This window comes from Hemitrygon akajei, chromosome 11 (genome assembly GCF_048418815.1).
Source record: "Hemitrygon akajei chromosome 11, sHemAka1.3, whole genome shotgun sequence".
In the NCBI taxonomy this organism is placed as follows: Eukaryota; Metazoa; Chordata; class Chondrichthyes; order Myliobatiformes; family Dasyatidae; genus Hemitrygon; species Hemitrygon akajei.
In genome coordinates, this window is record NC_133134.1 from 30,178,534 (window position 1) to 30,205,187 (window position 26,654).

Below are 26,654 nucleotides of genomic sequence, written 5' to 3' on the forward strand. Positions count from 1 at the left end.
ATAAAATAGCCTGTAGTCAGCATGGTTTTCTCAAAGGAAAATTTTGCCTGACAAATCTGTTGGAATTCTTTGAAGAAGTAACAAGCAGTATAGAGTAAGGAGATGTTGTGTATTTGGATTTTCAGAAGGCCTTTGACAAGGTGCCACACATAAGGCTGTTTAACAAGCTACGAGTCCATAGTATTACAGGAAAGATTCTAGCATGGATAAAGCAGTGGCTGATTGGCAGGAAGCAGTGAGTGGGAATAAAAGGAGCCTTTTCTGACTGGCTGCTGGTGACTAGTGGTGTTCCACAGGGGTCTGTGTTGGGAACGATTCCTTTTACGTTATATGTCAACGATTTGGATGATGGAATTGATGGCTTTGTTGAAAAGTTTGCAGACCATATGAAGATAGGTGGAGGGGTAGGTAGTTCTGAGGAAGTAGAGAGGCTACAGAAGGACAGATTAGAAAATGGGTAAAGAAAATGGGCAAAGAACAACAACAGCTCAACCTATGCCCCACGGACATGCAGTTTCCTAGGAAATAAGGGGCCAGGAGAGGGCTGCAACTTTCAGTGACCATAATCAGGCATATTAGAAATACAGGCAAAGGAGAAGCTTCCTAGATGTGTCTGAACACCAGGATCCGAACAGGGACAATGCAGGTGACTGCAGGTATTGGGAACTTGTTAACAAAGGAACTGCTACCAAGTGCGTGGAATTGCTTCAGAATTGGTTGGTAAACCCTGCTGTAACCCTATCATTATCAATGGTTCCTTGTAATGCTTTGCCTGAAACATTTTTGCAAAGTCAGCCAGCTCAAATAGAAAAGACAAATGATGCTGATCAATTTTTTTGTCATGGACAAATTTTATCAATGATGAGGCCGGTGTGAATTAACGAAATATTCAACATCCTTACGAGCTTCCAATGCAGCCAATAAAAGATCTTTATGGAGGCATGCAAGATGTTTCTAGGCTTTTACTCTGAGGAAGTTCATCACCCCCCCCCCCCCCCCCACCTCACCTTCATCTCTTCATACCTAAATGAAAACTGTTTGGAGATGAGAGGTACTCATTTAATCACACCAGGAAGCCTCGAACATGACTGACAGACACACTTAGCTGTAGATTTTCCACCTGCTGTTGGAACCCCATTCTGTCTGTCCTGTCCCATCCCGCACCCACCTCCTGAACCACGCACCACCCCCAAATGATTAAAGTCCAGTCCAAAAATTTTACTCACCACTATTATTCGAGGATTTTTTGTCAGAACAGATTATGAAGATGGTTCCTCCCACAATTAAAGCCATTGCTCTTAACAATCTTACTCTGAACTGAAACCCCTGGAACATTCTTCATTGGCTTTCAATAACTTTGCGCTAGGTGAGAAATTGATCGCACATTGATAGTTATGCATGATAAATCCAGCACACTTGCTTATAGTACTGTTATTGATGCATAGAGTGACCTGGGTGTGAGTTTTCCCATGCACTTTGTATTCTGAGGATGGTGCAGGCCAAATATGTCATTGAAAGCGACACACATGGAGCCAATTGCACATTGCACACTGATAAATACTCCAGTGCAGATCTTGGTTCCTTAATACAATAGTGCATAGAGAACCTAAGAAGAATAATAATGGAGTTTGTAATCCACTTAAAATCCTATTATCAATTCTGTTTTGTAGAAATCGAAATACAAAGCACACTAAGATGTGGTGCTATGGACCTCTTGAGACTACAAGACTAGGATTAGCACAAAGGTTGAAATGATGTCCCTTGTAAATCTGGGGCCAAGGGTTGAGTGGCTGCCAAATATCACCATGATTCTGCCTAGGCTCAAAGTCATTGCTCCACATTGTATTCCCAGCTGTTGCAATTTTATTTGGAATTATAAGGAACAGTTCAGATAATCACAATGAGTTAAGTGAATAAAATCTTGTTACATATACCATCATTTGATTACGTTCTGAACAAGCCAAAAAAGTTACTGAATCACATACATACAAGTAGATGTCTGTAAGTAACATAACTTATTGATAATAACATACGTCACATACATTTTGCAAGTTAATGAAAAATATAAGTTATTAGTACAAGAATAATTAGCACATATTTTTCATAACTCGTTTGATAATTTTCAGATGCCTCTATAATTCACCAACTAAGATTTCATTATTCAAAGCCATCACCCAGTATGCCATGACCAAGAGTAGATGAAAGAGCAGCCACAAATAGTATGTAAACTGAGAATACTACTGAATATCTATAAGCTAACATTTTTTTAAAATGGTGAGTTGAAATCATTAACTCAGGAAAGATAATGCTCTGTCTTATTTTGGAAAACGGGCTAAGGCTTTATATGACTGATATTCTGATTGTTCTATTTAAATATTCAGTTAATTTAACTCCAGCATGCTCAGGATTTTGGTAGTGCCAGATTGGCAGATGTTCTGGACTATTTAATGTTATTCCAATTAATAATCCAACACATTTATAATTTGCATTCCTTTTAGGTGTTGCACAGTGATATAGTAACTTTTCCAGCAAATTAGGTATGTTTAAACATGGGAAACAAAAAGCGGTGATTTTCAAGGGTGGGGAGGGAATGGTGCAACTTTAATGCTGAACTTTGGGAATGCATGGCTTGTTTCAGCACATAAAGGCAGTTCATACAATTGTAATTGTCCTTTTCCTCAAATCTAAATATAAACAGCAGCATTAAGAAGTTGGAAACAATGGATCTGTTGTTTAATTCCTCAACTGCTGATGACAAGCAGATTTGTTTAAAGTGTTAGTAAAGTAGTTGTGGCTTTGCTTCATATTCGTTACCCAGCAAGCCTATCCATTGCTTTATTAGCATTCTGGATTTGAAATTATCTAAGATGAATATCCGATGAACACAAAATCAACCAGAACAACAAGGATGTTTTGTGAAAATGTAGTAATATACAAATAAAACTCACCATTTTTCCCAAAATCCGGGGCTGACGGTAAAGGATTTGAACCATGCTTTTGGCAATCTGCTGTTAAGATGGAACACCTTTTCAATAATAGGCATGCTAGTTCAAAATTCCATCTTGGTTAACTAAGCAATACTATGACCAAAATCCATTATTTTCACTGTAAATATTATCACACAGAAGAAAATAGGGAATTCTGGAGTGCTAAAACTCACTTTAGAAATCTAACCTCCATTGCTAAGCATCCCCAGGAGTTGGCTGGGTTCCATTCCAAGCTGCTGTGCTATTCTCTGAACATCAAAGCCCATGTTCATCAGAAGCTGAATCATGCTCACTTCCTGACCTGTGACCTGATCACGAAGTGCTGGGCAAGTGGGGTTGCAGTGTGGCAGACGACACTGATCGATTAAGTGGAAGGAACAGTTTCTGGCGGAGGGTCTTGAACTCTTGTTTTCCTGAAGATTTCGGTCCCAGCACTGGAGCGCCCTGTTCAAGGAAACCCCCCTCACATGAAAATCCAGCCAGTTGCTACAATGAAATATGAGGAACCGTTAATGAGTGGAAAAGTTGTGTTAAGTTGACACACAGACCTGTTTGTCTTTCCAGTTTAACAGTTTCATTAATTTGGAAAAATAAAACTAATCCGAAAGCTTCTAATAAACTGTCAACATCAAAGCACCCATGGTTCTGCAGTCTTGACAAACCAGCTGTGAAGAATTGGTTCATGATCTCTTTTCTTCTTTGCTTTCAGGTTTTGTGTGAATCAAATTGTGTCACTTCACGTTATTTGATTCAAGCAGAAAATATACCATTACAAATCACTGTTGTATCATCTATGGTTCTACAATTCTTGATCTAAAGGTCTGCATTGGTTTTCAAACTTACACTCAGTGGCCACTTTATTAGGTACCTCCTTTCTATTCTATCAAGTACTCACCTTTGTTTAATAAAAAGCTTGATCATCATGGTTTTTATACAGCAAAAAAAAAGTCAACACAATGAAACATGATTTTCTTAATGTGTTACCCATTTAACCCTTGATATTTGGAACCATTTTTGGTCATTTCTGATAGCAGAACTAAATGGTGTCAAGGTAATTTTTGTTTGACTATTTAAATATAAGAGTCAAAGGTTCAAATAATCCAAATCTAATACCTTCCAACAAAAATTACTGTTCAGCAAATCAGAAACTTGACAGGCAGTTTTATTACTACTCCAGAAATTAACTGGCCTTCTCTATCACAAGACCACCGAAGATGAGCAAAGAACATGGCCAACAAAAAACAATCTAAATTGACAGAAAAACAACTCATTTGCAGTAGCTACAGTTATTTATGAGCATAAAGATTTAGCATAATCTTCAGAATAATATGGCAGCTTCCATAAGATAGAACATTACAATTTATCCTGTAAAACAATTTGCATCCAGAGAATAGCACAGAATCAGTTTTTTTCAGTTTAACCCCAAGAAAACAAGTTTGCTCAGTAATTCAGTAACATATAATTTTTTTCTCAATCATGTAGCTGGAATCCATTGCAAAAATATAAAAGGGGAATATTTCATACAGTTAAAGTTAAGGCCTAGCTTGAATTAGAAGTCAAAAAATAGCAGCAAGGTTATTTGGATCTGAACTTCCCGGGGACTATTCTGGTTTCTCATGGTAACTGTCAGGACATAAGCAGATGTGAAATGTTCATCATTTCTGGAGTTTCCAATTCGAATGATTAAATCTGAGCTTTCATTAACCCCCAGTGTCAACTAAATTGAGTGGGTCAATACTTCCCTGAGTCAGAAGTAGAATCAGGCACACAATTTGAGCAGATATGGAACTACAGTAGTGAGGCAGTGTTATGCTATTGAAGATGTTGTTATTCAGGTGAAGTGTTAAAATTAGGTCCTATCTATATTCTTAGGTGAATATTAAAAGGTCCTATGGTATTGTGGAGTTTTTCCTGTTGTCCTACTCAGTGGTAATATTTTTGAACCAGATTTTCTAGTAATGATTATTTTGCAATTTATAATGAGAGCTTACTCTGTACAAATTGTTTGCAGTGTTTCCTAACACTAACTACATTTCAAGAAGTATATTTTTGGCTGAACAGTGCTTTAGGACAGAGGTACTTGTATAAATGTAATTCCTTCCTTTAATACAGGATCATTAAAGTCAGACTCCAGAAACTGAGCAGGATGAATGAGGGCAACACCTGAGTCATATAACTTTTCAAAAATGCAACAGATCTTTCATGAGGTCTTCATTCTATTTAATGTCGAGCACAAAAGTCTTAACTTTTATCCCCATAATATCATTCACATCTGACCCTGCACAGCCTGTCTTCTGTTGTCATCCCAGTCCACGTCTCTGTCACTATCACATCTCACTCCCAGGAGGAAATCTGCAGATGCTGTAAATTCAAACAACACACACAAAATGCAGGTGGAACATAGCAAGCCAGGCAGCATCTATAGGGAGAAGCACTGTGGACGTTTCGGGCCGAGACCCTTCGTCAGGACTAACTGAAAGGAAAGATAGTAAGGGACATCTCACTCCCAGCCAGTTTCATAATTTCAATGTTCTGTAAACTTCAGTCAATCCAACATGCTGATATTCCAATCATTTTCTATTCATTCACCTACTCATTCATTTCCTGTTCACTGACTTGTCCATGCTGTGCTCACTGACTTACGTCCCCACCCCTCAAGCTCCACATTTCCAAATTACATCTTTCCGTTTGAATTTTAAGCCTCACCATCACTAACTTAGAATCACAATTATCTCCTGCAATTACATCCCAAAAATTTCTGAATGTGGTCCTTTGCCCCATAAAGGAAGGCAGGGGAGGAGTACGATATACAACCCAACAATACTGCACCACTACACGGTACGATCATTGTCGGAATTTGTACATCCAGTCACTTCAAATCAGTTCAAGCTTAATTGTCATTTAACCATACAGCCAAATGAGACAGCATTACTCCGGGACCAAAGTGCAAAACACAGTACCAACAGAGACACACAGCACAAAGCACACATAACACGTACAAGATAGCAAGCACGTGTAAGATAACAGTAAAATACAGCCACGCAAAAAAAAGTCCAGACCCTGAATCCATGAATGCCGCAGAAATTCTGCAGTTGACCAGAGTATAGCTTGTCTTCTACCTAATGAACCTTGGAGGAGGGGCAGGGCCGACTCCTGCCTCGATACCACGCCACACAGCCCCCAACGGAGTGCACCAGCTCCGACCTCTCTCTCCTGGCAGCTGTAAACAAGTAATCTCGCAGCTTGAGGCTCCGAGTCCATGAATGCCACCGAAATCTGCATTCAACCCTGTCCCCGTTTCCTTTGACTCTCTCAGAGTCCACCACTCTCTTCTCGGTTGACTGCACCTTTGATCGAGCAGCCAAATCTGTCTGTGATGCAGATTCCAGGGAGACAAAACCATCGGCTAAATTGTCTGTTAAATTGGCTCAGGTTCTAGAATTCATCTCCTAAATATGTCTCGTTTTCACCCACCTATTCATCTTCCTGGGTAGTTCCGAGAGAACAAGAATAGCTTGCTTGTACTTTGTTGTTGGGCATTCTGAGGTTGTTGCTGGGCCAATGTGAAAACCAGAAATGGTACAAAGGGGTGTGCGGGGGGGGGGGGGAGTGATGCTGTGGAAAGATACCATGAGGTAGGGCAGTCTTCCTACTCTTTTTTTAAAATTGGGATTCTGTGTGCATCTAACAAATGCTATCTGGAATCGTCCTTCTCCACCTTGAACAGTCATGGGTCAGGGATTCCTCGGACTCAGTGGAAATGATGCAATTCCTTGAAGATGGGTTGAGCACATCCTTTCTCCCTATTCAGCTGGTAATCTCTTCCCATGACGGAGCATGAGAACGTGTGCCTGTTTTGGGAATCCGGAGTCAGTCCAATTTGTCCAGCATGCTTACCTGTGTCTCAGTGTTGATAATGTTGCCCTGGGAGAGGATACTTACAACTCACCCTTCCAGTAAATTTGGAGGATTTTGTTTGAATACCAACTTGGTGGTATCTTTCTAGTGCCTGCTCTAGGTGGCCCATATCTTGGAAGGTTACAAGAAGATATGAATTGCTTCTGTGTGTAAGTTTTATGCCAGTCCTGGTCTTGATCTTCAAATAGCCTTTTCCTCAATTGACTAAAATCTTGAAGGCAGTGATTAATTTCATTAGCTGATGTCTGACCTTACCAAGCAATGATTCCCAAGACATAAATCCGTGTTTCCAGTGCTTGCCACAAAACTATATTGCTGGAGGGTGCACAGTGCATCATGGACACCTAGATAGAAGTATTGAATTTATTGAAATCTTACATCCATCCCGCAACGTGAGGGAGTAAAAATCTTTGAGCTATGACTCTGTCAGAATGTACAGACATGTGAATTTACAAGTCTAAAGGCCTGTAGAAAGGAGCTGTCCCGTAGCCCATTTGTCCTGGTTTTTATGCTGGGGTGCTGTTTGCCAGACGGAAGCAGCTAGAACAGTTTATGGTTGGGGTGACTGGTGTCCCTGATGATCTTCCAGGCCTTCTTTCTGCACCTGCTGCTGTAAACGTCCTCAGTGGAGGGAAGTTCACATTCACAGATGCACTGGGCTGTTCGTACTACTCCCTGCAGTGCCACGTACATGACAAGTAGTTTGTCAAGTGGATATTGAGTGGCAAGACCATCCTCCTGCTTCAGTGAACAAGTCAGTGATGGCTTGGAGCAAGCATTACCTGCAAAGGCAGCCTGGCCTTCTAGATTCAGGTAGCTTCATTTCTGGAATCTGGTCAGAATCCCAGCATTCTAAGAACTCTGCTCTTTAAATCATCCAGTGTCCAGTTCTTTCCTTCAACATGCACCTTTTTGTACATTAACATCACTGTATAAATCAAGTTCTTGTGTTTTTGAGCAGGAACTAAAAAGGGCAAGGTCCAACCCTTGACTTTCAGCTACTGTCATCTCCCTGTCCACTGTACGTCAAGTGCTTGGCTGTCTTTTTAGCTACATAAAGGTAGTGAGCACCTTGATGTTTTCTATACCTATGAATCTCTACTTGCTGATGAAGTGCTCTCTAGTGCAAACGCTATCAGCATCACTGTTGAAGTGGACCTATGGTAATTCCTGGCACCTGCCCAGCAGGATTGCGGCTCACAGGCCTGTCATATGAAAAAGCAGGTTTTAATGAGTAAGTGGTGATGTCCATTTCACACCTGTCAGAAGAGATAAAAATCAATGGTTTCTTAGATGCTACTGGGTCAAGGAGGCTCAATTGCTAACCTGAAACAAAAAAAAGGTCAGAAAGTGCTGGCACTTGAGCAGGCATTCCCCATTGATCTGCACTTGATAATAAATATTAAAACAAGGATATCAATAGGTTTCCAGCTAATGTCAGCAGTGTGTGATCTGTAAACCGATTGGGAATGAGACTGTTAAAGGAACGTACCATTTTTGAGCAATGCCTTATCCACTGTGAAACTAGTGATATTTATGACTTCCAATGCTATGCAAATTAAGGGACGACACAATCATTTTTACAGACAAGCTACAATGTTTTCTTATTCAACCAAACACACACAAGATGCTGGAGGAACTCAGTAGGTCAGGCAGCATCAACAATGGAAATGAGAAATACAGTCAGCGTTTTGGGCTGAGACCCTGCTTCAGCATTGAGAAGGAAGGGCAAAGACGCCAGAATGAAATGGTGGTGGGGAGAGGAGTAGGCTAGCTGGAATGTGATAGGTGAAGCCAGCTGGGTGGGAAAGGTAAAGGGCTGGTATCTTTGATATGAGCAGCAGATTGGTTGATTGGAAATCAGAACCAGCAAGGTGCAGTTACTATCTGGGATTAAATCTGGTGCTAACTTCTTTGTTCAAGCCAACTGACAGCTCTTTTTAGGGATGCTTGAATTGATGATCAGTTCTGCTTTTCACTTTCCAGTCCTGAAGAAGGATCTCAGCCCCAAACATTGACTGTTTATTCATTTCCATAGATGCTGCCTGACCTCCATTACAGTCGGCCATCCTTATCCGCAGGGGATTGGTTCCGGGACCCCCCGCGGATACAAAAAATTGCAAATGCTCAAGTCCCATATTTAACCTGTCTCAGTGCGGTGGACATTAGAACCTGGCGCAGCTCTGAATCCGCAATGTTTCTGTTCACAAAAGTAATCACGATCGCGATTGAAAATAAGGTGGAAGTAATAAAGCGATCAGAAAGAGGTGAAACGCCATTGGTCATTGAAAAAGCATTAGGCTACAGTCGGTCAACGATCAGAACAATTTTAATGGAGCATGTGAAAGGCCCTGCCCTGATGAAAGCTACAATTATTACTAAGCAACGCAGTGGTTTAATTATTGAAATACGTATGTTTCTTAAGTGTTTTATATGAATAGAAAGGTCAAATATGTACTATATACCAAGAAAAACGTTTGACTAACTGATGCTAAATAATACCGGATGTACCTGCTCCGACTTCAAATCCGACTTAAAGACGGACTCAGGAACAGAACTCGTTCATAATCCGGGGACTGCCTGTACTTTTAAATAATCTCTAGATTATTTATAATATCTAATACAATGTAAATTCTATGTAAATAGTTGTTATACTGTATGGTTTAGGGAATAATGACAAGAAAATAGTCTGTACATGCTCAAACAACGAGTGCGGGAGAGAGAACTTCTGGGTTTTCCTAATCCGCGGTTGGTTGAATCCACGCATGCGGAAACCGCGGATAAGGAGGGCCAACTGCATTTTGCGTGTGGAGCTTTGCACTTATTTATTTTATATCAGGAGATTAGATGTTGGGACGGATGTAGGGAGTAAACATTTTATTTAACCTTAACTATGATTTGGATGAAGCCAATTAAGTGGCCTGGGGAAATACAGAACTTTCTGTGGGTTTTCCAAAATCCGCCTTCACAACATCACATTTACATCATAGAGCACACTGCATTTGCATAAATCAGGCTCTCAGTTTGTTCCACAAATGTCGCATTGATGTGCCTCTGAAATTATTTTGCATCATATTTGTCATATTTTACAGAAGGCTTTAATGAGCAAGCAGATATCACCAGTGATTTTCATTTCACTGCTGTCCAAAAATGTAAACATCAAGAATCTGCCAGCCTTTCCTCAGCCAAGAAGGCCCAATTGGCCAAGGAGAGGCTTGAGCATGCTGGGCAGAGTTAGGCTAAGAATAAATTCATTTGAATGTTACATGTTTCTAAATCTAGAAGCCTAACACTATAAAATTGCGTTAGAATAGAGCCAGTGGCCTTGTCATCACCCTTGGCAATAATTAGTGCGTAAAGTTGAAATCAATCATTTTAGGTAACACTTACTGCATAACAAGGTTCTGAAGTCTAATACCAATTGTGCAGATCATTAATTACCGGGTATTGTAAAATTACTGACAGCTAAACTCCAAATTTTTATGACATCAAATGAGAGAAGAAACAGTATTAAATGACTGTTTGGTATTTGTACCTATGTATGCCTTAAGAAGTTAATTAAACAATAAAAAAACAAAGGGCTAAATGTTTGCTGAATATTAACCTCAATTTTGGCTAAAATCAATATTATTTAATAGAAGTCCTTGTTCAAATATATTTAAAACAGAATGTAAAATGAACCAAATGTTCTTAGTGTTAGTTTTTGGTCTTTCATGGAGAAACACAAATATTTAATAAGGTGAATATTTTTTATTAAAGTGGTACTTCAAACAACCGCAGACTCCACTAATTCTTCTGACCTATTTAACCTCAGAGGGTTATCCTTTTCCATATCAGATTGCCTTTTCTGTACTGCAAAATATTGCTGTATTTCTATCATCTCCCACTGTGGCCCAAGCTGTTATTTTCACTAACTCATCTTATGATTCCCAAAGTGAGCTTTCTGTTGTCATCTGAACCCTGCATAAACTGTGCCTTGTCCTTTGGGAGTAATTTTGCTTGAGGGCAGTTAGTTTGAAACTGAAATAGAGGGACAGTAGTAGGACCACTACATCTCAATGCTGGACATTGAGGTTCAATGGACAGGTTCAATTTTGACTGCCGGTACTGTATCTATGGTGCACATTCTCCTGTACCAATGGATAGAACTGGTGCTCCAGTTTCCTCCTAGATTAATTGGCCATTGTATGTTGCTCATTTCCCCTAGTGCATAGGCGAGTTGTAGACTTTGGGAGGAGTTGATGAGATTAATGTAGGATTAATGTAAACAATTAGTTGAATATCACCACAGAGTCAGTGGGACAATGGGTCTGTTTCCCTGCTGCACGTTTCCACGATTCTGTGATACTGTGTTGGATTTGGGTGTAAAATTGGCATTTTTATTGTAGTTTCACTTTCCTGTGCTTGCTTGGAATTTTATACAATCACTTATATGCATGTAATTGTTCAGTGAATTTTCCAGTATTATGAGTACAGTATGAAGGAGTTAACTATTGGGTGTGAACTAGGATTGAAGGATTTTGTGCAGGATTAGAACGCTGGCGAACAATACCAATGCAAAGCAAGGAAAGGCACAAAGGAATAAGGTTACTTCTGTATTTGTCTAGAAACTTCTTGGTTTTCAGTAGCAGGTGTCATTTCACTTGAATCTGGCTATTTAATGGGCTAATTGCTCTCACTGAAATTTTTGATGATATCTAGTCTGAGTACGAGACAACCATGACTACTTTTCCCTTTGTTTTCTCTTTGTTCACACAGCACTCAATAAAATTGCTAGCAATAAGCTTTATACCTCGTTCTTGGCTTCCGAAAAATCTCGGGATCACAAAGAATCAGGATCCAACATAAAGTATGTCTGTGATTAGAACAGTGCAAGGATCAGCCTGTAACCATAATCATTGAGATCCCTGCAGTTACAATATCATTGTCCTTCCCTTTTGTATTGGTACTGTTCTCCAGCCTTCCAATCCTGCACAGAATCACTGGCCCTTCAATCCCACTTCACATCTAGTTGTTAAACTTCTTCACTGGTCACAAATTGTGAGCTCTGCAACTTGTACTTAAGTACTTGTTCCTTTACTCCTCTCATCCCGATAACAAACAAACCTTTAACATTTTTCTGATCTACTCTTATCTCATTTTTGCCCCTGTTCAATCATCACCATTTCCAAAATGTTGGAAGCTTCGACTCTCTATGCAAAATACATTTTACGTATTAAAGAATGCCTAATGTGTTGATGTAAAAATCTGTCAAGACAACATATAAAGTATGCAAGAACTAGGCTCTATTTGATCTGTGATCTGTGATCACCCTTCAGTCTCATTCTACAACCCTAAAGGCTGCATTGTTCCCCACAACCTTGAATGTTCTTTAGCCAGAGAGTGGTGAATTCATTGTGGAAGTCACTGCCACAGTCAGCTGCAGAGAACAAGTCATTCGGTATAGTTGAAGTGGAGGTTGATAGTTCTTGATTAGTAAGGGCGTCAAAGGTTATAGGGAGAAGGTAGGAGAATGGGAATGATAGATGGAATGGGATAATATATCAGCCATGATAGAAAGATGAATCAGGTCAAATGGTCTAATTGTGCTCAGATATCTTACGGTCTTACTTTTCACTTCTGTAACTGTCCCCTGGGAGGAGGAGCTCACCAGTGGTAACCAAGGAGATTCCACTAGCTGGGCAGTCTTTGATAACTAGTGCTGTCAAATGCCTGTTTCGCTCTCTTAAACATCTCTGGTAATCAGTCATTTGAAACAGGTAAATTAAATAATTGGAAGTTAAATAATAGATTAAAAATATATTTCAAAATACATTAAATTATTGTTAATTAATATAATTGTGAAAAAAGGAACCTAACAAATAAGAACACACACAAAATGCTGGTAGAACACAGCAGGCTAGACCCGAAACGTCGACATCGCTTCTCCCTATAGATGCTGCCTAGCCTGCTGTGTTCTACCAGCATTTTGTGTGTGTTGCTGTTTGAATTTCCAGCATCTGCAGATTTCCTCGTGTTTGACCTAACAAATAAGATAGCCAGACTTTAAAATGAACATTGAAAGTATATCCGGCCCCTCAACTCAGTAGGTTAGTGAGTTTGGGGTGGAATAAGATGGCAGATGGCCCACGTCTGACCTTGAGTACATTCCATACTTCTGTGCTGCAGTGCGTTCTGATTTTAGCAGGCAGTTCTGTACAGAACCAGCCACTAGCTATTAGTGGGATCTAATTCTCTACAGAACTACCAGCTAGCTGTCAGCACCACCTAGTTCACTACAGCTCCACCAGTGAGCTGTCAGTCTGACAGGGCTCTCGCAGAATCACCAGCTAATCATTGGAATGATCCAGTTCTTTACAGAGCCACCAGCAAGATCACCACATGGTCTAGTTCACTACAGCTGTCAATGTGGTCAAATTCTCTCAGAATCACCAGCTAACGTTGCAGGCTTGCTATGTCGGCACCAGAAGTGTGGTAACACTTGCAGGCAGCACAACACAATCCCGCTGATTTGATTTGAACCAGACAAAGCATTTCAGTGTATGTTTCAACATACACGTGACGAGTAAAGATAATATGTCTTTCTTTATTTCTAATCATTAGTGTGATGCATTACAGAGGTACCACCAGCTGGCCATGAGTACAAATTAATTTTCTCAGAACCCAGCAATCAGCTGTCAGAGTGATTCCACCCATTATGTTTCACAGAATTAATTTCCTAAAATGCATTTTCTGTATTAAAAAATATTTAATACTGTACGCCAGTTTAAAAATCTGTCAAGCTGACAGTGTATTCAAACCTATAAGTTTTAAGGATTGAAAGCAATAAAAGCAGAAGTACATATCTGACTCTTGGAATTTTCTCTGCAAAAGGATTATGAAGTAAATGTAGTTTTACATAATTTAGATTAGCTTATGATTCATGACATCATTTTACCCAATTTTGATGAGACAATCATTAGTATAGTAATTAAAATTTTACCCTTTTTCCAAAGAGTTTAAAAATAGCTCTGCAGCACTACTTCCCTTTGTCTAGCAGCTTCTTTAAGCGTAAGACTGATGAAGTATTCATCAGAGAAAATCTTTAAGAATCTTATAAATAGTTTAATAAGCTAATTCTCAATAGAAGAGTACAAACACAATAATATTGTATATAAGAGCTATCAACTTGTTTAACATAATAATACCTTACCTCTTAGAGATCAAAGTGTGTGATAGACACGCTGGGGCAAATACAGCTCTAAAATAGAAACAATTTGAATTATCAACAAATTGTTAGGCAAAAAAAAACATATATTTACTAAGCACTAAAACTGATTTCTGAGTTATCTTAAATTATTAGGAATGAAATGATGTAAGTGTATTGTGCCTAGCTTGAACAGTTTATATACATTTTTAAAATGTGTTAACTTAGCCTTTTCCAATTTTCTGTACCAAGAACAATTATTTTCATATTCTGGCAGCAGCAAATAACTTTTGAAAAAGTGTTTGCTAAATGTTCTATTGAATACTGTGTACTCTTTCATTCCTTTTTAACTGAGTTGCAACAAGATCTCCATCAGGCTTTGAGCATATAACCCAGGCTGACAATTTATAATAGCTCTAGAGTCCCATTGTTAAAGGAGGCATTCTTGAGATGAGAATGTTAAACTGTCCTGATCTTCTTATTCTCTTGGTTTAAGTGGATATAACAAGTCCCACGGCACTATACGAAAGGTCAGGAAATCTTTCAAGTTTATTGGATAACATTTCTCTCATTTAAAAAGGAAACCTTCACATAAAATGGACTGGTTGATAATTTGTATATCACTGCTGCTGTACAATGACTGCCAGTGAATACCAAAATAACATCAATGATTGCAATTCACAATGCATTTTGGTATATGAAATGCTTTGAAAATTCACACCATGAAAGCTACAATGGAAATGTAAATGCAATATCTATTGAAGCTTGGATTTCAGTCATTGTGGGAGTGTGAATTCACTGAATGCTATGTACTTCTAGAGTTTGAGAAGTCTACAATGGGTATTTTAGATATTGATGGTAAAAATGATTTTCAAATTTCTCTTCTGCTTCAATGCAAAGTATTTTGGCTCACATATAAATATAACAGATCAATTTGGATGCAAGTTCTCAGGTTAAAATGTATTAGCCTTTAATTTTATATGCAGTCTATGTAAATCTATATTTCACCATTACCAGTTTATTACATTCTTACAACATTTCCCTGTTCTTTATTGGTTTTGTTTTAAATAAGTAAATGTCAAAATAAACTAGGAAAGCAATTAAACATTAAAATTATCTTGATATAACAAGCTAGTGAACATATATAATATAAATATACTGCAATATATATTTATTTATTTATAAAATGTAATACATTTATAATAATATATGTTGAAAAAGATATTGAGTATACCATTGACTCTCAAATGAATATTTATTGGTTAGATTGAACAGTCATAATAGATGCATTTTAGAACTCTGAAACACATTCTATAGCAGATCATTGTAGATTTTCTGTCCAACTTCAAAATATTGTCTTTATTTAATGTGCAAGAAAAATGACGTTTAGTCTATAGTTATGATAGGATTCTTTTTCTGATAAAATAATATTCATTTATATAACTTCCAAATCTAAATGAAAAAGGTGCTTACACTGAGATTGCCAATGTCAATAGTACCACTATTTCAAGCAGTTGAATCATTTTCTAGCTTTTATTCCAATACTTTAGATTTTACTTTTTAGAGATTTGAATACCTATTACTTAATTCCACAATACTTTCTCAAAGAGGATTTTGGTTGCACATTTCCAGAGAAATGCCTTTTGTGGTACATGGATATTCTCACGACAAGAATTGTCACAACGTGTCATCTGCATTCATGCTTGTTCGGGTTTTCAGTTCGCTGATTGAACCATCAGTCACTCAGCATGTGGTGCTATATAAATGTTTTTATATATTCTAGGGATCATTGAGTTCATGTTTGCATAGAATTAAATTCTATCCTTCTGAATAATAGACTACCAAAAAAATCCAGGCCATTGTTTCAAGTTAAATTTAGCAATATTAATTTTCCAAAAAGAAGGAATACGAGGAACTTCTATAAAGCTGTTTCTATCAATGCTCAACAGTTAATCCAATGCTGCTAAAATCATAAGGTTGTCTAAGCACAAGAGATTCTGCAGATGCTGGAAATACAGAGCAACACACACAAAATGCTGAAAGAACTCAGCAGCTATAAAAATGACTAAACAGTTGACGTCTCAGGCTAGGGCCCTTCATCAGAAATGGAAAGGAAGGGGAAATGTACCAGAATAAGAAGGTTGGTAGAGGGGAAGGGGAGAACAAGCTAGAAGGTGATAGATGAAGCCAGATGGGTAAGGGAGGAGGAGTGAAGTAAGAAATTGGGAGGTGATAGGTGGAAAAGGCAAAGGGCTGGAGAAGAAGGAATCTGATAGGAGAGGAGAGTGGATATTGGGAGAAAACAAAGGAGGAGGTCATCAGAGGAGGTGATTGGCAGGCGAGGAAAAGAGAAAAGAGGGGAGCCAGAATGGGGAATGGAAGAAAGGTAAGGGAGAAGGGGAGAAAGTACAAAATGTTACAGAAATTGAAGTTCATCTCATCAGGTTGGAAGCAACCTAGACTGAATATGAGGAGTTGCTTTTCCAACCTGGGAGTGGCTCATCTTGGCAGGACTAATAAAAAATGTCCTAGTAAAGGATCCCCTTGGAATGAGTGACCATAACATGGTCGAATTCCATATTCAATTAGAGGATGAGAGGGTTGGATCTCAAACAAGCGTACTGAGCTTAAATAAAGGAGACTATGATGGTATGAGAGCGGAATTGCTTAAGATGGATTGGGAAAATAGATTAAAGGGTAGATCGGTACTTGATCAGTGGTGTATATTTAGAAAAAATAGTTATCTGTGACTAAGTAAAGAAATAAAGCAAAGTATACGACTAAAAAGAAAGTTATATAAGGTAGCTAAATCTAGTGGGAAGATTGAAGATCCAGAAGCTTTTAAAGATCAGCAGCAAATAACAAAACGATTGATTAAGAAGGGGAAGATAGATTATGAAAGTAAATTGGCGAAAAACATAAAAGCAGATAGTAAGAGTTTTTATAGTTACATAAAAAGAAAAAGGGTGGCTAAAGTAAATGTTGGTCCCCTAGAAGATGAGACCGGGAAATTAATGGTAGGGGACATGGAGATGGCGGAAATGCTGAACAAATATTTTGTATCAGTTTTTACAGTAGAGGACACTCAAAATATCCCAACACTGGATAAACAGGGGGCTCTAGGGGGAGAGAAGCTAACTACGATTCAAATCACCAAGGAAATGGTACTTGATAAATTAATGGGACTGAAGGTGGATAAATCCCCTGGACCGGATGGCTTGCATCCTAGGGTCTTAAGGGAAGTGGCGGTCGGGATTGTGGATGCATAAGTGATAATTTTTCAAAACTCGCTGGACTCGGCAATGGTCCCGGCAGATTGGAAAAATGCTAATGTAACTCCTTTATTTAAAAAGGGCAATAGACAGAAGGCTGGGAATTATAGGCCAGTTAGCCTAACATCTGTGGTTGGCAAAATGTTGGAATCGATAATTAAGGAAACAGTAACAGGGCATTTGGATAAACATAGCTTAATAGGACAAAGTCAGCATGGCTTTACAAAAGGGAAGTCATGTTTGACAAATTTGTTGGAGTTCTTTGAGGACATAACATATAGGGTAGATAAAGGGGAATCAGTGGATGTGGTGTATTTGGACCTCCAAAAGGCACTTGACAAGGTGCCACACCAAAGATTATTACTTAAAGTAAAAAATCATGGGATTGGGGATAATATTCTGGCATGGGTGGAGGATTGGCTTTCTAACAGAAAACAGAGAGTTGGGATAAATGGTTTATTCTCAGACTGGCAGTTGGTGACTAGTGGCGTTTCGCAGGGGTCGGTGTTGGGATTCAACTCTTTACAATCTATATTAATGATTTGGAGAAAGGGACTAAGTGCAACGTATCGAAGTTTGCTGATGACACAAAGATGGGAGGGAGTGTAATGAGTGCGGAGGACATTGAAACCCTGCAGGGGGACATAGATGGGCTGAGTGTTTGGGCAGACATTTGGCAGATGAAATATAATACTGACAAGTGTGAGGTCTTGCACGTTGGCAGGAAAAATAATAGAGCAAGTTATTATCTAAATGGAGAGAAACTGGAAAGTGCTTCTGTGCAAAGGGATCTGGGGGTCCTGGTGCAGGAAACACAAAAGGTTAGTATGCAAGTGCAGCAGGTGGTCAAGAAGGCCAATGGAATGCTGGCTTTTATTGCTAGGGGGATGGAGTATAAGAACAGGGAGGTCTTACTGCAGTTGTACCAGGTATTGGTGAGACCACACCTGGAGAACTGCGTGCAGTTCTGGTGTCCATATTTAAGAAAGGACATACTGGCTCTAGAGGTAGTGCCGAGAAGGTTCACTAGGTTAATTCCGGGGATGGGTGGGTTGATGTATGATGAGAGGTTTAGATTGGGACTCTACTCATTGGAGTTCTGAAGAATGAGAGGCGATCTTATTGAAACATATAAGATTGTGAAGGGGCTTGATCGGGTGGATGCGGGGAGAATGTTCCCAATGATGGGTGAAACTAGGATTAGGGGGCATAATCTTAAAATAAGGGGATGGCGTTCCAGGACTGAGATGCGGAGAAATTTCTTCACTCAGAGGGTAGTGGGGCTGTGGAATTTACTGCCCCAGAGAGCTGTGGAAGCTACTACACTCAATAAATTCAAAACGGAGATAGACATTTTCCTGGATAAAAATGGCATTAGGGGATACGGTGAGCGAGCAAGTAAGTGGACATGAGGCTAGGTTTAGATCAGCCATGTGATCTCCTGGACCAGTTTTCGATAGCCTGGATGGGTCGGAGAGGAATTTTCCAGATTTTTTCTCCTCAATTGGCAACTCGGTTTTTTTTCCCCCGGGTGATCACATGGGTTTGGGCGGGATGAATAATCAAATAAAATGGGTGGCATGGTGCCCTGTTGGTTGGCACTGTTGCCTTGTGGGATTCGGTGAAAACTAGAGTTAAGATTGGATCAGCCATGATCTTGTTGAATGGCGGAGCAGGCTTGAGGGGCCGATTGGCCTACTCCTGCTCCTATCTCTTAAGTTCTTATGTTCTTATGAAGAGGAGGCCATGGAACGATATGTCAGGATGGGAATGGACATAGGAATTAAAATGGTTGGCCACCAGGAAATTTTGCTTCTTGCAGATGTGGCGGAGATGCTCAACAAAGCGATTTCCCAGTTTGCTTTGGGTCTCAGCTATGGACTGGAGGTTGCATCAGGAGCTCCAAGTAGAGGACCCCAACAGTTCTGCAGGTGAAATCTCGTCTCTGAATGGAACTGAGGGAGGAGGTGAACGAGCAGGTATAGCAGTGCTGCCGCTTGCAGTTATAAGGGCCGAGAGGGAGATTAGTGGGGAGGGTGAATGGACAAGGACATCACGGAGAGAGCGAGTCCTATGGAAAACAGAGAATGGAGGTGGGGAGGGGGATGACGATGTGCTTAGTGTTAGGGTTCTGTTGAAGATAGCAGATGTTAAGGAGAATGATGTATTGGGTGCAGAGTGGTAGGCAAGGACAAAAGGAACTTTACCCTGGTAAGGGGTTAGGAAGATGGTGTGAGCGCGGATGTCTAGGAAATGGACGAGATGCGGGTGAGGGCAGCATCATTGATAGAGTAAGGGAAACACCATTCTTTGAAGAAGGAGGACATCTCTGATTCCTGGAAAGGAAAGCCTCATCCTGAGAACAGATAAAGCATAGATGAAGGAACTGAGAAAAAGGAATAGCATTTTTACAGGAGGCAGGGTGGGAAGAGGTAGTCAAGATAACCATGGGAATCAGTAAATTCATAAAAGATATTGGTAGACCATTTGTCTCCAGAGATGGAGACAGAGAGATTGTGAAAGGGGGAAGAGGTGTCAGAAATGGACCAAATAAATTTAAGGGCAGGGGTGAAGTTGGAGGGAAAGTTGACGAAATTGACAAGCTCAGCATGGGCGCATGAAAAAGCAACAATGCAATCATCAATGCAGCACAGAAAGATTTGGGGATTGTTACCAGGGAAGGCTTGGAACATGGACTGTCTCACGTAGCCAATGAAAAGGCAGCATAGCTGTGGCCCATGTGGGTGCTCATGGCTACACCTTGAGTCTGGAGAAAGTTGTAGGAGCTGAAAGAGAAATTGTTGAAGGGGAGGACCAGTTTTGCTAGATGGAGAAGGGTGATGATTGAGAGTAACTAGTCGAGTTTGTTGTTGAGAGAAAAAATGGAGCTTAAAGGCCTTCCTGATGGGGTGGGGTGGGGGGGGGGGAGTAGCAGTGTATAGGGTCTGGACATCCATGGCGAAAATGAAACAATCAGGGCCAGGGAATTGATGTCCACTTGATGTCTATACACTTATAGTCCCTATCAAGAAGACCTTAAAGCTCTCCACTGAGCACAATTCCCATTTAGGATATAAACATTGTACTGTAGAGGGGAGTAGAAGTTTAAGTAGCAGCTCATGAAAAGAAACTTGAATCGCTTAAGTGAAAGAGATTAAGACGTTATCTGCACCATTTATTTCCGTGATTTCCGAGGCAGCGTTTTGAAATCTTAATTCACTTACGATACACTTCGCAGAGAATTTCTGAGGTCTCTGCCTAGGTTCTGGATGTAGTTCCACTGATTTTCTGTAAGGGACTGACTGCCCAGTTGAATGTTCTCCATTTTTAGCTGCTCCTCGTCAAACAGCCATTGTACCACAAACACGGGGGCTGGAAAGGAACTCCACAAGTTATAGTGGCACCTTTAACCATATGGGAATCCATAAATATATTCTGTTCAAAGTTCTATTTACATCTTAAGGATGAATATATCCTGTGGCCAAAGAAACACTGCCATTCTTCTCGTCTGAATTGTTGTCTGCATCTTTCAGGAATAACACTATTCCACAATCTGCAAAGAAATCTCTTATTAGTTCTTTGTAAATTCACTTAAGATACTTCAGATTGATGCTACATTGTATGCTATGTTTTTTGTTTAAATTTAAATTTAACAAATTTTAACCTCATTAAAATAATACTTTCCTCATCACAAACAGCCATAATTTAGCTTATAAATTTGGCTTATAAATTTTTGACATTAAATTAGAATCCTTCAACATTTCTGAAGTTGAAATCTCAGGACCAGTAAAGCATAAAAATAATTGTGTGATATTGCCCATAGAGTTTCTAGTTCTCCCTCACTATAATAATGGCAAAAGTGTGGTGCGGGCCCATTTCAATAGGTTGCAGTATAAGTATCCAAACAAATTCAACAACCTTAGGGGGGAAAAATCTGCTCCCTAGGGGAGGGAGCATCTATACCATAAAGATCAAGGATTGGTGTGCAGTCTTTCAACATAAACACAGCTTTAGCTTGAAGGTACCACTGTGGGTATAAAACAGAAGTTAGATCCAATCTTGCCTTAATACATGCATCGTGTATTTCCCATAGATAGTATGCAATAGTGATGTGGGCTGCTCGAATATTACTGTATATGTAGGCTTATTGTTTTCATGAAAATCCATTGCAAGCAATGTCACTGAACTCACCACCAAGCTGCCTTTATTGCATCATTTGAACCATTCTTGTACTCTGGGAAAATTCAAATCAGCAGCCTGGCTTAAACTTTGGCTTGCACTGGAATCAGTGTTTGATCTGTGTGTGGCACTAAAGGGGGCAAATATCAGAACCTGGTAGTTGTTCTGTTGGGCCCATGTGTTCAATACCAACAAGCATTACTCATAGTTCCAGAAGCCATTCCCCAGTCACCAAGATTGCTCAAGTCATAAAGTCATAAACCAATGTCATAAAGTGAGTTTCAAGAATATTTGAAGGTGTGCGGGCAATATCTAAGAGCATTCTGTATTTAACATTGAACTTGAGGAAGTACTCCAGTTCCTCACAGCCCATAAGATAAGTAAGCAAATTAAAGCTTATCAGTCTATTTGCAGTGCCAATTTGCTTAAAGGGACAAATCTCCTTAAGCACCATATCCTACTGCATAAACTCCCAAGTCAATTTTGGTAAGAAATCTCAAGAGATCCTTCTTTATAACTGGAGAGGATAAGAGACAGTCTCTGCTACATGCCTCTATGATAGATAGGACCATTCCATATTTCAACCTTGAGCATGGGCATAAACTAATTTCCTGGCCTCTAAAACTTTAAAATGGAGCCATCCTATTGAATTTGTGTGAATAACATCTCATTTTGGGATGTCTATGAACACTTGTAATTGGATATATCAACATCCAAACACTGTTTTCTCTTTCTGCTGGGGCAGATTTTTTTCATATACTTAATTATCTGCTCACTTCTCTCGTTCTCTTTCGCTTGCACCCTTTCTTTTACTTTTTGCTATTTCTTCCCTTCTGAGTTTCTTTGATTCTCATTGGGCTGGTCTGTGGCAGTGGGACAGGAATGAATAGGAGCAGCCAACAAGGAGCATAGATCTTTGCAAGGGATATGCCTTCCTCCAGGCATATAAATATGCCTCATATATGAGATGGAATTTTGGTGGCACCTTGATCTTCAACTGTCTTCCCTTAACGCACAGAACTGGACTTGAACTCATAGTTCTCCTTTTTTGTGCCAGAATGCATTTCGTGGATCACATTTGATTATTTGTGAACTTCCAGGAAATATTATTATTATTTGTGTATGCTTTATTATAACATTTAAAAAACTCACTTTAGCAATATGACTAACAATTAATCTCTTTATCCCAGTGCCAGAATCAACTAATAACAACAATGAATCCTGAAAGGCAATTAATATTGTTGCGTTTTGTTGGTTTACCTGAGTCCCTTTTTAATTACGTAGTTTGGACTACAGGAGGTTACATCCGTGCATTCGTTCTGTTGTGGTTGTTTATTGTCCAGGAACCAACCAGAGTCTACCAAGCCCCGGACCTGAACATCAGCACCCAGTTGGGCTAGAAGATTAGCAATCCGCTCAATGTTCAGCAACACTCCTGTTCCACCAGCACTGTAATGAGATGACATACCGTAGTTTATAGCAGGCAGATCTTAAAGAGCATTTTATATCTCTTCTAATGGGTTCATCCCTACTAACATTATTCTTAGTTGTCAGGTCGAGAACTTTATTTATGCGAGTATTCTTTCTGTTAAAACTGCTCAACAGCCCCTCAGTTAGTAACTTCATCCTGTGAAAAAATTGGACATTATGCTCCCCTCCTACCTGAGAGTGGCCTCATATTGGCAGTAGAGAACTAAAGCTTGAAGTTTGAATGGCATTAAAAATATATTTTGTTTTACTCAGAGGTTGTCTGAAATAGTAGGTAATATGGATAAAATAAAATTAATTAACCAATTCAAAAATGGATCTGAAGAGTTGGATTATTAGTATTTTCCTCAGTTTTCAAGAAGGAAATTTAAAATAGACATAAAACAACAACACTTCTTCCAAATATTTCACAATACAATAAGCTTGTATTTTATTACAAATTAAAACAGCTTGGGCACTTTTCGATTCAATAAACCTTACTAAGATAGTAATCAAAACAATTTGAAGAGTCGTTAAAGGGGAACATACAAAGAACATGCAGAACAGAGAACATGAATTTAACTTCAGTTGTGCTTGGAATGAGTTAGTCAGCCTAGGCTAATTTCTTCTGTACCTGACAATATTTAATTTATGCACTTTATTTATGTACAATTCATCTGTAGATTTTATCCTTACTTTCCTAAGTTATTGTGTGTTAGATGTGTTTTATGTGCTTTACACCCTGATTCAGAGAAATGTTGTCTCATGTGATGATATATAATTAAATGACAATAAACTTGACTTGACTTTCCATTATCCTTATAACAGACAATTGATTTTCTACGGTCTGCTTTATACTCAGCCAAAGTTAATTTATTTCCCCAAGGTCCAGGCCCCAAAAGGGTTAAATTATTGTAATTCTGTATAAAATTAAGTATGTGGCGAGGCACAAATCCCTGGATTGCACAATTTAGTGACTGCAGAGTTGCATTGAGAATATCTGAAATGTGCAATAGTCTAACAATTAACGTGCCTATGAATGTGATGTATTTTTCATTATATATTCCTTGCAACATTTTTCAGATCACTGCGTGGAACTTTGTAACTAGACTGAAACGAGGTATGCAAGGGATTAGGTAGCACAGCATGCTGGAAACAAAATCCTTTTATCTCAGTTATCTGAGGACGTGGCGACACATTAGAATTCCAACCACTGGACTGCAAAGTGGTGGGACACAGACTGATTTGAATTTCTACATGGTGTGCTTCTGATTCAACAGTACTGACCTGGGGTGTAGCAAAGATAAAGACTGCTTTCAGGGTGGGAAGGGAAATCAGAACCTTGTCACTCTTGCATGGCTCATTTGCACTGAACCATTATAAAGCAGCATTGACAGAGGTTTCTCAGGAGATGTGGCTTTTTCTAAATGGCTCAGAAAGAGAAATATAGCAGAGTATTGTAAATATTAGAAAACTGTTGCAGTATAATCTCTTAGCATACACATATATATATATTGCTTAACATCACTTGGCCATTATAATGAAACACTGCTTTTTTATATTTGATGCACCACAATGAAAAGATTCCAAATTGATTATGCTTACTAATGGGGCCATCACTGATTATCGCAAAGATGTAAAATGGACTCTTCTTACAAAGATCTTTCAAAACATTTTTAGATTCATAATAAGGACACCAATAGACCTTTTCAATATCCCACAGTAGACATAAACAGTCAGGTGGGTTTAAGTTGCTAAATATGTTAAAATTCTACACTGAGGTCACCATAAGTGTATCTGCTAAAGATTTGACCACGATGTGTTTGGGATGTTTGGATTGGCAGGTCTGTTCTTCCCTGGATCCAAAACTCAATTAGTACAGTGAACTAGGACCTATTAAATCCTTTGGGTTAGACCCCTCCACAGTGTTCTTTCTCAATTCCTCAGTTGAACATTCTTTTGGGTATATTCACATACTGCCCAAGATCTTTCTACTTTTGTAATCAATCAATCCTGCTCTCTTGTGTCTCATGGCCATAATCAATCAACACTCCCCCCCCCCCCCCACTATATTCCTTTCACTCCCTACCACCTCATTACAATTCCTTCTTCAGCTGTTCCTGGCTGTTACCTTGTAGTGCGGTCTTTCAACCCAGCAAATGGCTGGTCTCCCATCTGGCTGAATGATAACTGGGATACAGAGTGAAAAAAATGCAAATCAAATATATTTGGCAGATATTCCATCTCCCTGGGATTACGAGTCTCCTAGCCACAGAGAAACACACTCATTTCCTACCCATAGGTTTTGAGTCAATGATTTTAGAACAATGTTAAAGATTATATCAGAACTAAAAAGGAAAATTAGAGTAAATGTATACTGAATGTCTAGCTTTAATGAAATTAGAAGATTTGATCAATAAGCTAAAAAGTGCTAGATTTAGATATGAAATTTCAAACTCTCCTGGTTTTTGATTGCATTAAAAGGCAAGATCTGTCTTAGAGAGCTGCTGCTGGCCCCAGCATGCTCCATTGTGTTGGCCACAGCAGAGTATCTGCAGCCTGTGAGATGATGTCTCCTTCCAATAATATTTTCCTTTCTCCTCACTTTATGAAACAACATATTGGCTGGAGTACGCCCCCAATCAGAATTGCAAATGCAAAATGAACCCCTTAAACCACATGGACAAACTTTGCCTCTTGCCAGTCGAGGTTGAGCAGATGTTTGGGACACTGAGAACCCAGGACTGGCAACAAGTATAAATAAATTAAAATATATAAATAAAACTCTTTAACACATTAATTGCAGCTTCCACTTCATGTGATTCAAGAGGAGTGGTGAAAATCAACTTGTTGAAAAATTTCTGGAGAGAATTCCAGCTGTTGGCACCACCATCTGGTATATAGCATCAGAAAAAGCTGTAGTGGGCACTAGCCTCCCCACAACTGAGGACATCTTCAAAAGGAAATTCCTCTAAAAAGGTGGTGTCCACCATTAAGGACCTTCACCACACAGGACATGTCATCTTCTCATTACTATCATCAGACAAGAGGTCAGGAGCCTGAAGACACACACTCATTGCTTTAGGACAGCTTCTTCCTTCCCCCACCGTTAGATTTCTGAATGGATAATGAACTCATGAACACTACCTCACTATTTTTTGATCTCTTCTTGCACTGCTTATTTATTTTCAATTTAATCCTTATTATAATCTATACTACATATTCTGTACTGCTGCCGCAAAACAGCAAATTTCACCACATTTGCCAGTGATAAACCTGATTCTGATTCGGTTGAAGCTAAATAAACAACGCCACCTGCAGGAAGGAAGATGAATTAATCTCCTTTAATTCACATTTTTAAAAATGGCTTATAAAAAGATAAATTTATTCTACTTGCCTTGTTCCAGCAAGCATGACTATCTTTGCCAACTTAATGCCCTTGGGGACCAAGTCTTTAATCACCTCCCTGAGGATCAACGCACCCATAAATGCATAGTCAGCTGGAAGGAAAATGCTCAAATTAATGCACATTAATTGCATTTGTCTTCCTTTACAATGTGTAGCAGATGGGCATAGAGATTTACCTTGGCGGGATTTTGGTGCAGTACCACTCCACACATCGCTTGAACAGTAAGGCACAAAGCT

General features: G+C 39.2%; 1 protein-coding gene across 1 annotated transcript in view; it reads right to left on the bottom strand.

Annotated features, from left to right (window-relative positions):
• Window positions 1-1,850: 1,850 nt before the first annotated feature.
• LOC140735079 (carboxylesterase notum2-like) overlaps window positions 1,851-26,654 on the bottom strand; it is a 35,074-nt gene continuing 10,270 nt past the window's right edge. Inside the window, exons 6-12 of the mRNA XM_073059878.1 lie at window positions 26,594-26,652; window positions 26,407-26,509; window positions 22,803-22,991; window positions 20,819-20,916; window positions 20,588-20,735; window positions 14,098-14,145; window positions 1,851-3,473 (exon numbers count right to left, since the gene is read on the bottom strand). Coding sequence (XP_072915979.1) covers window positions 3,170-3,473; window positions 14,098-14,145; window positions 20,588-20,735; window positions 20,819-20,916; window positions 22,803-22,991; window positions 26,407-26,509; window positions 26,594-26,652 — 949 coding nt within the window. The 3' untranslated portion in view covers window positions 1,851-3,169. The remainder of the gene's footprint in view (window positions 3,474-14,097; window positions 14,146-20,587; window positions 20,736-20,818; window positions 20,917-22,802; window positions 22,992-26,406; window positions 26,510-26,593; window positions 26,653-26,654) is intronic.